Source organism: Hydractinia symbiolongicarpus, chromosome 5 (assembly GCF_029227915.1).
Source record: "Hydractinia symbiolongicarpus strain clone_291-10 chromosome 5, HSymV2.1, whole genome shotgun sequence".
Taxonomy (NCBI): domain Eukaryota; kingdom Metazoa; phylum Cnidaria; class Hydrozoa; order Anthoathecata; family Hydractiniidae; genus Hydractinia; species Hydractinia symbiolongicarpus.
Window position 1 is genome coordinate 27,194,173 of NC_079879.1, and position 11,846 is coordinate 27,206,018.

Sequence of the window (11,846 nt, forward strand, 5' to 3'; positions counted from 1 at the left end):
ACATTCACTTTTCAGACCATGTATAAATGACGTAATGTATCGGTATGAGCGCGTGTGATTGGCATACACTTAACATTCACTTTTCAGACCATGTATAAATGACGTAATGTATCGGTATGAGCGCGTGTGATTGGTTGCCTTTATTACAAGCTCGTGAGCTTATTACAAGCTCGTGAGCTTGTATTAAAACGCAAATGTGTCCTACAGAAAAAAAACTGCAATAGCTTCCCAAGATGGCGGACGCTTTTCAGTAACGGAATTTTAGTGCTGTTGGTGAATTTAAAATTATGATAACGCAACGAGTTGCTGAGATAATATCAAGATAGTTATTTTCAATAATAGTACTAGCTGAAAGAAGAGAAGGGCGAATAATGAATGGGGGGAATGGCGATTCCATCGGAAATTCAAGACCTGCAACTGCAGCAGACGAAGTGATGGGCCAAGGCCTACCATCGACATCAGCGGAAGTTCCGTGTGTAAAGTGCAGAAAATTATTCCGTACGGCGAGAGGTGCTTTACAACATCAGAGACAATGTAAAGTAATTGTGTCAAGAGTCGATCTTCTGCCTGCAGAAGAAGAGGTTCCTATGCATGAAAATTCTAACAACTATGCAACAGAAGTAACAAATCCTGAACAGTTTTACTGGGGTGAAGTGAAGGGAAGTGATTTTACAAAACTGATTGATTCATGCTATGAAAAAATCGTTTTCTGGAGAAAAAATCTTTTCATGCTCCCAAGTGGAGGCGCTGGCAAAGACTTTACCCGGGAAATAACTAGATTGCTTAATGCTTGGGTAGAAGATAGCCCGCTGGGATCGATATCTATGAAGGCGATTCACATCATGCCAGCCCTTTTACTCCAAAAACCAAGCAAAACCTCCAAAACCAGAGACCATGTAAAAGCTCTGGAAAGAAGACTGCGTTTATGGCATGGAGGGGAGATTAATGCGTTGGTGAATGAGGCAGAAACACTACAATCAAGACTGCCAAAAATGATGGAGAAGAAAACAATTGAAACAATCTCAAAACAGTTTAAGGAGAAAATGGAAAGAGGTGATGTGCATGGCGCAATCAAATTGCTTACAAACAATATGAGTGGAGGAGTGCTTCCATTAGACGATGCGACAATTGCAACACTGAAGGAAAAGCATCCCAAAGGACAAAATACTAATGATTACAATCTACTGCATGGCCCTGTTCAACGCATCAATCCGATAATATTTGATGCTATTGATGAGCAAATGGTACTAAAATCTGCATTGGCAACACAAGGTGGTTCGGGTCCTTCTGGTTTTGATGCTGATGGATGGAGAAGGCCGCTGACATCAAAAATGTACGGAGAGTGTGGCAAGGATTTACGATCATCCATTGCAAATGTCACAAAGAAAATTTGCACCCAACAAATAAATGATCAATCGTTGCAGGGTTTTCTAGCTGCAAGGTTAGTACCACTTGACAAGCAACCAGGAGTCCGACCCATTGGGGTCGGGGAAGTGCTAAGGCGGATCTGTGGAAAGTTGGTTATGTCAATTGTTAAAGGAGATGTTATCATATCGGGGAGCAGGGTGCAGATGTGTTCTGGTCAAAAAGGAGGAAGTGAGGCTGCAATCCACTCGATGAGGAAAGCATTTGAAAGTGAAGGAGCTGAGGCGGTGATACTAGTAGATGCCGCTAATGCTTTCAATAACATTAATCGGAAAGCTCTACTTCACAATGTGCAAATATTGTGTCCAGAGTTCTCAAATTATGTCGTCAATTGTTATCGTGTGCCTGCCAGATTGTTTGTCATTGGTGGAATTGAACTTCGCTCTAATGAAGGGACCACTCAAGGAGACCCAATTGGCATGGCAGTTTATGCTATGGGAATTACACCACTCCTTAACATCATGTTGTCAACAATTGCTGATGTTCCAGATCAAATGGCAGCATTTGCGGACGATATTACATCAACAGGAAAATTGCAATCATTGAAGCAATGGTGGACCAATATTACAACAATCGGTCCACACTTTGGATACTTTCCCCAGCCAATGAAATCATGGCTAATTGTAAAAGAGGAACACTTTGATCTTGCCAAAACAGTGTTTGAAGGCACAAATATACAAATATCCAAAGATGGTGAGAGACATCTTGGCGCCGTTATTGGAAGTAAAACAGCCAAAGATCAATACTGCAAAAAGAGGGTCAAACACTGGTCTGATGAATTGACCTTGCTGACACAAATTGCAGTCACCCAGCCACAGGCGGCATATGCATGTTATGTGAGTGGCTTTCAGCATCGCTACTCATACTTCATTCGAACGATACCTCAAATGGAAGATTACCTCCAACCAATTGAAGATATTTTGAGACATCAATTTATACCAGCCATCACTGGTGGGAAAGTCATAAACGACACAGAAAGAGATCTTCTGTCCCTCCCTCCTCGGATGGGCGGACTTGGTCTTAAAAATGTCTGTGAAATTGCACCGATCGAGCACGAGAATTCAAAGCAATTTACATTTAAACTTCAGAATCAGATACTTGGCACCACTGAAAATGGGGAAATAAAATCAATTGCAATGATTAAAAGTGAGAAGAACCAACGAAATAAAGAAAAACTGGTGCGACTCAGAGCCGAGTTGAATGAAGATCAAAAGAAAAAGAACGACTCCAATTGCCTAGTCGGTTCTTCAATCTGGTTAACAAATCTTCCAATCAAAGAGCTTGTGTACGATCTCAACAAAGAGCAGTTCCAGGATGCACTGCGTATTCGATATAACTGGACCCTACCTCGATTACCCACTGAATGTATCTGTGGAAGCAGTTTTGATGTTTCACATGCGCTGTCCTGTAAGAAAGGAGGGTTTGTGGCATTAAGACATAATGAGATTCGCGACATAACAGCAAAGCTAATTGATGAGGTATGTGTCAATGTTCGAAGCGAACCAAGCTTGATGGCTCTAGATGGCGAGCAGTTTCAATATCGTACTGCCAATCGCAGCAGAGAAGCACGTTTGGACATCAGTGCTACTGGGTTCTGGACTCCTGGGCAAAGAGCATTTTTCGATATAAGGGTCTTTGACCTAAGTGCTCGAAGATACAGGGGTCTGGAGCTCAGCAAGTGCTTCAAAAGGAATGAAGATGAAAAGAAACGCCATTATAACGAGCGAATAAACACCGTAGAATATGGGACCTTCAGTCCCCTTCTCTTCTCAACAAATGGAGGAATGGGTCGTGAGTGTGGAGCGTTTTACAAACGACTATCAGAGATGATTGCTGAAAAGCGGGATGTCACAGTTCAACAATCGACCAAATTCATAAGGTCGAAGATCTCATTCAGTTTGTTAAGATCAACTTTACTATGCATCAGAGGCGCACGCTCATTGTGGGGTAGGGAACCTGCAACAATCAATGACATTGAACTCTCCAATTCTCTTTCAAGGATTGTAGGCAGCGATTAATCAATAATCTATTCTGTGAAGAGATTTTAAAATTCAAAAACAATCAAAACATTCGAACAATCAGATTAAATAGACAGTAGTACAGTATTAAAAATAAATAAATTGTTGCTATAATTGTAAAAAAAAAAATATAATCCTATATATATAATGTGTCCTACAAGAATGGAAATTTTTGCCTCTCTGAGCACCGACACGGGAGTAGTCGTGTGTTCGAATCTCATCTTGGTAACTATTTTTACTTTTTTTTTCTTTTTACTATCTCGCCCGCGAGGACGTGTTTACAGACTGACCTAACGAAAATTGAAATTTCGAGAAATTTTCTATCAATATTATTGCCTATCCGAATAGCAAAATACATCGTGTCTAACTTCAGCTTTTTATAAACTTTTTGGCGAGGTTGTTTGCGTATATCATACGTCTTGTTTGTCTCATAATGGCCGCTCTGTTTGCACACAGTTGCTTCCCGTCTAGCATTTTTGACGAAAATTTTGGTAATATAGCAAGGGAAATGTGCCAGGTATTATTCTTAAGGTTTCTTCTCCATCATTGTTAAGTTTAGCTACCCTGCAGTATTTACTATAAGCTGTATGCAAATTATTTTTTATCATGCACAGAAGCCAGCCAGGGTATTTCCTTCAAACATCAACACTCCTAAATTTCTTCATCGCATTTAATGTTTTGACTTTCTGTTGATTTGATAACAATAGACAGATAAACTTTAGAATATATAGCTATGAAAAATATATACATATTTTTTAAATGGCATTGCGGGATGTGTGGTAGCTAGCTATAATAGCTAGCTTACCGTATCTGTACGTAAAAATTAACATTTTTAAAAAGTATGTATTTGCCTATCTGTGTTGCAGTATTTGATGTTATTCGTTTACTTTTAGTGTTTAGCTTTTTTGACTCTGACATCTGCCTGGCAGGGAAAAAATGCTTAAGCTTGGACCAGACAGAGATCTTTTGTATGGATTTCTTCTCACAGAAACATTGTTGGAGCTGATTGATGCCTTGTGATTTATTTGAATCCATTTATAGTATTACCAATGCCTTTGTATGGATAAATGGACTGAAGATGGCCTCGTTTCACGTATCGTTTCCATTTTCTCAAAACACCCTGATGTTGGAAATGTACACAAAGGAAACCGTCTATAAGATGCTCAAAAATTCTTGTTCTCTAAACAAGTGTATTTGCCAGTTGGACCAAGCCTACAAATCAGGGATTCCGTGATAAAGGTATTCCTTTTTTCTGCCAATTTTAAGTAGCACCATAAAGGGATGCTGTGTTCTATTGTAGTATACCAGTTCAAATAAGACTGGGCTGTCATAAATATGTTCTAGTTTCCATATTTTGAATGCATGACCAGTTTTGCTAAAAAATAAATTTGAAAAAAAACTCCCAGAAAAAGTTTTTTTGCACCTTACAGTCAAAGTCAATGTCAATTCCGGGCAATCTCACCATAAAAAAAACTGTCATGCATATGATGACTTCAGATATTACTATACAAACTCTAGAACTGCTTTCAATATACATGTACAGACACTGTGTTTAAAAAATGTATAAATTTCTTTAGTAGGCATTTTATATACCTTATTTGGTTCTGTTTTTTTTACGTATTAGAAAGCATGCTCATGTATACAAAAAGCTTTTTGTAAACATTGGCAAATCATTTAAAGGTATAGCTGGCCAAAAATTAAAAAATTAATTTTATTTCTACCTATCTGTAACAATACTACTTTAGTTGATGTTTTGCGAAATTAATAACTTTAAATGTTAGCTTTTTAGCATGGCAGCTACCCTCAATTAATGCCAGTTTACTTTTAGTGTGTTGATATGTTTGATAGGCACTTAAATTTGATATTCCAGTTAAGTATGCATTTCAATAAAAAAAATAGAAAAGGAAACAAAGAATGTTTTGGACTTGGGTGGAATGACCTAAAGAAAGGAGAAAGAGGTTATAGCTTTTAAAAATGAGTGATAAATATAGGAAAGAAAATATGGCTTAAGCCCCATTGTGTGTAGTCAAGAAAAGTCAATAAGCTAGCATGTTGTTGCTGCTAACAAAGGGAAAGTCCTTTGGTGAAATAAGTAAGTTTATAGTGACAAAAATATTATGATTTTGTGTTAAAATATTATTTACTCATGTGCACACATAAACATTGGACAGAAAAGTTAAATAGCAGGCTCTAACAAATAAGTTATACTCAAATTGCTGGGACTTGTATATACTTAAAATGTTATAAAATTAACTAAGAAAATTCAGGTTTTAATTCAGATTTTTAATTTTAAATTCAATATTTTATTATGACAGAACATTTGTTTTGTTATAATAAATATTAGTTATTTTAAATATATTTAAATATATTTTAGGGTGTGAGTTTTTGTGTCTTTTTGTACACATTAAATGTTAAATGCAAGAACATTTAGGCTCAAGTTTTACCTGAGAAAGTTTGCTCAATTAAGAAGACATGAATTTCCATTTTTTTATCATGTATTTTATGCTTCGTTATAGATTGTGAATGTTAAAAAATAATTTTTTGAGGAAACTTTGTATATTTGTTGAAGTTTCACATAACTTATTTAAAAGAAGTATACAAGAGTCATAAATATTTTTTAACAGATTGTTCCAATTCCTGCTTTTGTTTTTTCATGTTGTGTACTTATTTTTTTATAGTATATACAGCCAAAGCTACGTTGCCGAGGACAGTAGAGATATATCCCTAAAACAAGTGAAGTTTATAATTTTATCCTAAATTTTTAATCTCTTTTTTAATAGATGAATGTTGGTGCTGTTTTTTCATTTTTTTCATTTTTAAGTTCTATTTTATATATAAAATGATTTCGTCTATTTTTTTTCCTCAATGCAAATTCAACTACAAAGTGTCTGTTCTTATTTCAATTTAAAAAGTCTTAATAACACAATAGTCGGACCCTTTTATATTACCAAATCTGTACATTCTTATCAATTCTTGTGTGCAAAATTTGAGAGAATTGTTCTATTAGTTTGTCATTTTTATTTCTAGTGAAATTTCATATTAGAAAGTGCAATAGAATGAATATGCATTATGCACAATAATTTAGTTAGTGATTCTGATCTAAAATAAAAGTTTATCAAAAGTTTATTTGGAAACTGTTTTGAGCGACATACCTAATGTGATTATAAATTACATCAGCTTTATTGACATTAAATCACAAAACTGCAAAAGATGCATGAACCTAACTGTACTACCACAGACGTGGTTGTGCAAAATATTTCCTTGTCTAATATTGTTCTGATTGATATTTACTTAGTCGTTGTATTTATAAAATAGAGTATAAATTATATAATTATACTTTTGATAAATTATTAAAACTAATTACATATGGTTTATTTATTTGCTTACAGCCTACCAATGCCTATCCAAACCATTAAAGAATTCTTATTTCAAGAAGCAATCCATGCACATAATTGAAGTTTACATTTTTTGCAAGTGTTTTGCAAAATATTTATAAGAGGAATTCTGTTTTTTTCTGAGTAAGATTCTGTTGCTTCAGCAATATATGCCAATACAAAGCACTTAGGGAGAATTCTTAGGCCAACAATCAATCCATACACATGAAATAATATAACATTTTTAAATAAGGCCTTTACAACAAATTTTAAAGAAAATTTCTGTTTTTAAAAGCAATTCATACATATGCGATTCGATTGTTTTAGCAACTTATGTCTACAAAAAGCATTTTAGAAAAAATTCCCAGAACAACAATCAATCCATACACATGAAATAATTTAACATTTTTTAATAAGGCCTTTACAAAACAAATTTATGAGAATTTTTGTTTCTAAAAGCTATCCATACATACGAGATTCGGTTGTTTTAGCAACTTATGTCTACAAAAAGCATTTTAGAAAAAATTCCCAGAAGAACAATCAATCCATACACATGAAATAATATAACATTTTTTAACAAGGGCTTTACAACAAATTCTAAAGAGAACTTCTGTTTTTAAAAGCAATCCATACATATGAGATTCGGTTGTTTTAGCAACTTATGTCTACAAAAAGCATATGAAGAGAAATACCGTTCTGAAAGTAATCAATTAATTCGCGAAAAGTTCTTCTATTGAGCTAATGGAAGAACTTTTCGCGAATTCCGCTATTTGTAAATGTTTCTTCTGCAAAACTTTTCACAATAGGTCAATTCGCGAAAAACATTTTCGCGAAATTATCACAAATAGCTCTCTTCCCTACGCGCGCGGTACCTATGTCTTCTTTAATACAAACGTGAGTATGCTACTGATAACAAGTATTTGTGAATGTCAACTATAATTTTTTTCTTATTGCACGAGGCATAAAGACTTTAACCCTGCAAGGTATTTCAAGACCTCCCTGTACAATAAAAGATATAATATATGATGTGGATATTAACGTTGAAGTGAAAAAGGGCGTTCATCACTAGTCTCAAAACAGTAAAAAAGAACGAAATATTCTAATATGTTCTATGATGAATTTTAATGGATTGAGGGGAAAAAATAGATCGATAATTAATTATTTTTTCTTTGGTTCGATTCGCAAAAATTTCTTCCGCCAAGGAGAAAAACTTTCGAATTGAAGACTAGGCTATGATCTTATTGCTTATACGCACTCCATTTGTGTTGTTTCGTTGAATTTTGGTCGAAAAACTGTCTTTCAGGAGAAAAAGTTTCAAATTGAAGACTAGGCTATGATTTTATTGCCTATACGCACTCCGTTTGTGTTGTTTCGTTGAATTTTGGTCGAAAAACTGTTTTTCAGGAGAAAAACTTTCGAATTGAAGACTGGGCTATGATTTTATTCCTTTTACGCACTCCGTTTGTGTTGTTTCGTTAAATTTTGGTCGAAAAACTGTTTTTCAGGAGAAAAACTTTCGAATTGAAGACTAGACTGAGATTTTATTCCTTATACGCACTCCGTTTGTGTTGTTTCGTTGAATTTTGGTCGAAAAACTGTTTTTCAAGAAAAAAAGTTTTGAATTGAAGACTAGGCTATGATTTTATTGCCTATACGCACTCCGTTTGTGTTGTTTCGTTGAATTTTGGTCGAAAAACTGTTTTTCAGGAGAAAAAGTTTTGAATTGAAGACTAGGCTATGATTTTATTGCCTATACGCACTCCGTTTGTGTGTTTCGTTGAATTTTGGTCGAAAAGAATATTTTTCAGGAATGAATAGAAATTAATTTAAAGAAAACAATTTTCAATATTATGAACTTATTATCTTCGATACATAAAAAACTCAGTTCAAACAAACAATGAGATTTCAATCATCAGCACGTCCAGACAGCGCAATGTTCAATTTTCTATTATGTGATTCATCTTTGTGTTGATTCCACAAGTAAATAAAAAATTGCAGATACAACGCAAAATGCGTTTGGGACATCAATTTACAAGAGGACTTTATGTTTTGAATATAACTATTAAATTGCTCACAAATGGAAGAATTTATCGCACTTGAAGCAAGAAGACGGTTGTGCTTGAAAGCGTTGGTGCATTTGTGCGTATAACCATGAAATACGTCGTGGAAAAACCTTGTTTTTGCAAAAAATCCAGATTCTCGATTTTTGCAATATTCCGAAAGACTGCATGCAAAATCGTAAAAAATGTCGTCAGGAGCGCTGTTGATATGGGGTAATAGCGACGCGGCAGGGTCCTTTCGTCCTTCGCTTCCAGGAATTGTATGGAAGCCGTAGCAATGTCCATGTAAAGGACAAAACCAAAGAAATACGTAGGTTGTTCCTTTTTTCGAAACTGTTGGAAAGCGTTTCTCACATGCGTTGTCTGGTGGGTCATCAAAATTGGCATGGATACGTTCTTTTGTGTCAATAGTGAACTGTCGCATTTTACGAACTTGACAACCATGTGTATTAAAGTAATATGCGCGTCAATATTTAGCAGGGTTGTAAGTTTTCGGTATAGGTACTGGATCTTCCGGTGGTTCATCATGAGAATGTACATTTTTTATAAATGCCACCAGGTATCTAAGTAACAATATAACATCGTTGCTTGGAAGTTCAGTCGATGACGATATAGAGGATGCGAATAACAAGGAAGATAACTCAGGAGCATAAAACCTCAGTTCGTACAAAAATAATCGTAGGTCGGCGGTTGTTAATTCTTCATCAGTAATCTTTTGAACAAAATCTAACACGTCTTGACAAATTTCATCCATCCCATTTACGTTCACAACAATTCTGCAAGCACAAACGCATGAAAACGTTGCACTTCACCACTTTCCTGTCCAAATACAATTTAGACTCCGTTGACTTTCCAATAATTCCTTGTGGGAATTCATCTGAAAACCAACCAGCCTAAAGTGACAATTTTAATTATATTTATAAAGAAAGTCTTAGCGATAAGTTCTACATTTTGTTATAAGGATTATTCCCTACACATAATGCATGCACAAAAAAACAAAAAACATTCTATTTACTAAAGACAGTATACTTTGCCTTATACTAACCTCACATGGGCATGTTCCATTCATATCAGGTACAAAATCGATGTCTTCGTTTTCCTCACTCCAATTATCTCTTAATTTTAGATTATCTTGCAATCTTGTAGAAAAAGGATCGCCATCTACAACACACTTGCTGGGACATTTAAGATTAAATTGCCAGAAACCAGTTTCCTCATTGAATACATCTTTCCACTATAATTCAGAGTTATGATTATAAGACATTATATGATATTAAATAATCATATTTAATAGTCAAGCTTCACCTTATCTTACAAATGGTAAGCGACGCTCTAACCACTGAGCTATCTTCATTTCAGAAGAGCTGGATTTGAACCAGCGACCTTCGCTTTGGAAATACAATGTGTAACTTACGTAACAGTCGTGTAGTCTAACTTTATTGTCAGGTTCTGTATGGTGGTTAATAATAACTGTAGCGTGGTTTTATGCCGTTAACAAATAAAAGAAAATAAGTCCACTGATAATACACTTAAATAGATTGGGAATATATAGTTTAAAAGTAAAAAAAAAAAAAAAAATAGATAATAGATAATAGAAAGTACACACCTTATTATTAGGAAGAAAATTAGCATTATTACTATCTTCATCACTGATATCATCAATGTCATCAGATTCATTATTGGTCAAATAGAAGTCTCGAAATGACACCAAATGAGGACATAAGTCAAAAGCAGTGGTTATGTTTTTGATTGACCTTTTTGATCCTTTGTCAATAACACATAACGAATTTTTGCATTGAACAACTTTTCTATTTGTTCCAGACACTTTGAAAAGAGATACAATTGCAGCAGAATCTTCATGGGTGATCGAGAATTTGCGAACATTTAATTTAGCAGGAAGTTCCTCAACAACTGTTTCTGAGCACTTTAAGCCATCATTAATAACTGACATATTCACAAGGCTGACATCAGCCCTCACAGGCTCTGGAATATGATCAGAAGATGGGAGAAGTGAAACAACACTGGCAAGCAATCGCACATGTAAACAAGAAACACCCAGCCACCTAACATCAAATCTTTCTGGAGCTTCAACACAGGTTTGAGATACAGAAAATATTTTGCAATTGCAATAATAGGTTGGACCAGTACTTGTGGTAGTTGAAAATACATGAACATATTCAAAATGCTACAAAATATAAATAGTATAAAGTTACAAAACATGACTAAAGGTTGTTGAACAGCTGTAGAACCAATAACCTAAAAATAATTAAAAAGTCAAAAAATATATACAAGCCATAAATTCACCAGTGTTACAATCGTAATCATTCATGACAACAACATTCTTTGTAGCTGATTTAACATTTTGAAGTTTTCTACTCTCCATAATATCAACCTGTATTCTAGAGTCAGAGGCATCTGCTTCATCACCATCACTCTCTTCTGCATTCTTCCTGTTGTTTCTCTTTGAAATCAGGTGGAATTTCCTTTTTCTTGTTGTGCTTGGCAATTTTTTATTTTTATAATAAGATATTTCTACTATGTTACCAAGAATGCAATTTAAAACAGCAATCACTACTTCGCTAGCTTCTTCAGAACCTCTGAAATTACATGCCTATAAATATGAAAATAAAAATAAAATTGTTTAAAAAATCCCAGTTATTCAAACTTGGAGCACCATGTATATGCTGCTAACCTGAAGAATTCTGTTTCTTGGAGATGCTGGATATCTTCTACAGCTTGTTGAGAACTTTTGAACATTTGACTTTATATTAATTGAAATAAATTAGAAGACATCAATCTCACTGGATAATGGTTTTAAGAAGAAATTCAGTGTAAAAAGACCTCTGTGGCGCCATAGATTAGTGGTTATAGCTCTTGTACTCTGTGCGGGAGACCGGGGTTCGATTCCTCTTGACGGCGATTCAACATGGGCGAGTGAATGTTACCATAGCCCCGGGTTAACCCAAGCC

General features: G+C 34.9%; 2 protein-coding genes across 5 annotated transcripts; one reads left to right on the plus strand and one right to left on the minus strand.

Moving 5' to 3' along the window:
- The first annotated feature begins 180 nt into the window (after positions 1-180).
- Positions 181-6,806, plus strand: LOC130645768 (uncharacterized). Of its 4 annotated transcripts, none has more exons than XM_057451859.1 (3): positions 181-3,960; positions 4,337-4,682; positions 6,122-6,806. In XM_057451859.1, the coding sequence occupies exon 1, from the start codon at positions 372-374 to the stop codon at positions 3,441-3,443; it is 3,072 nt and encodes a 1,023-aa protein (XP_057307842.1). In that variant the 5' UTR covers positions 181-371; the 3' UTR covers positions 3,444-3,960; positions 4,337-4,682; positions 6,122-6,806. The 4 variants fall into 4 exon arrangements, with proteins under 4 accessions (XP_057307842.1, XP_057307844.1, XP_057307843.1 ...); XM_057451861.1 differs by having other exon boundaries at positions 4,485-4,682; XM_057451860.1 differs by having other exon boundaries at positions 181-3,668.
- Positions 6,807-7,514: 708 nt separating this feature from the next.
- On the minus strand, positions 7,515-10,183 carry LOC130645775 (uncharacterized). The gene is made up of 2 exons (XM_057451869.1): positions 9,923-10,183; positions 7,515-9,770 (listed from the first exon to the last, which is right to left on the minus strand). Exon 2 carries the CDS (start codon positions 9,299-9,301, stop codon positions 8,723-8,725), a length of 579 nt encoding a protein of 192 aa, XP_057307852.1. The 5' UTR covers positions 9,302-9,770; positions 9,923-10,183; the 3' UTR covers positions 7,515-8,722.
- Between the last annotated feature and the right edge of the window lie 1,663 nt (positions 10,184-11,846).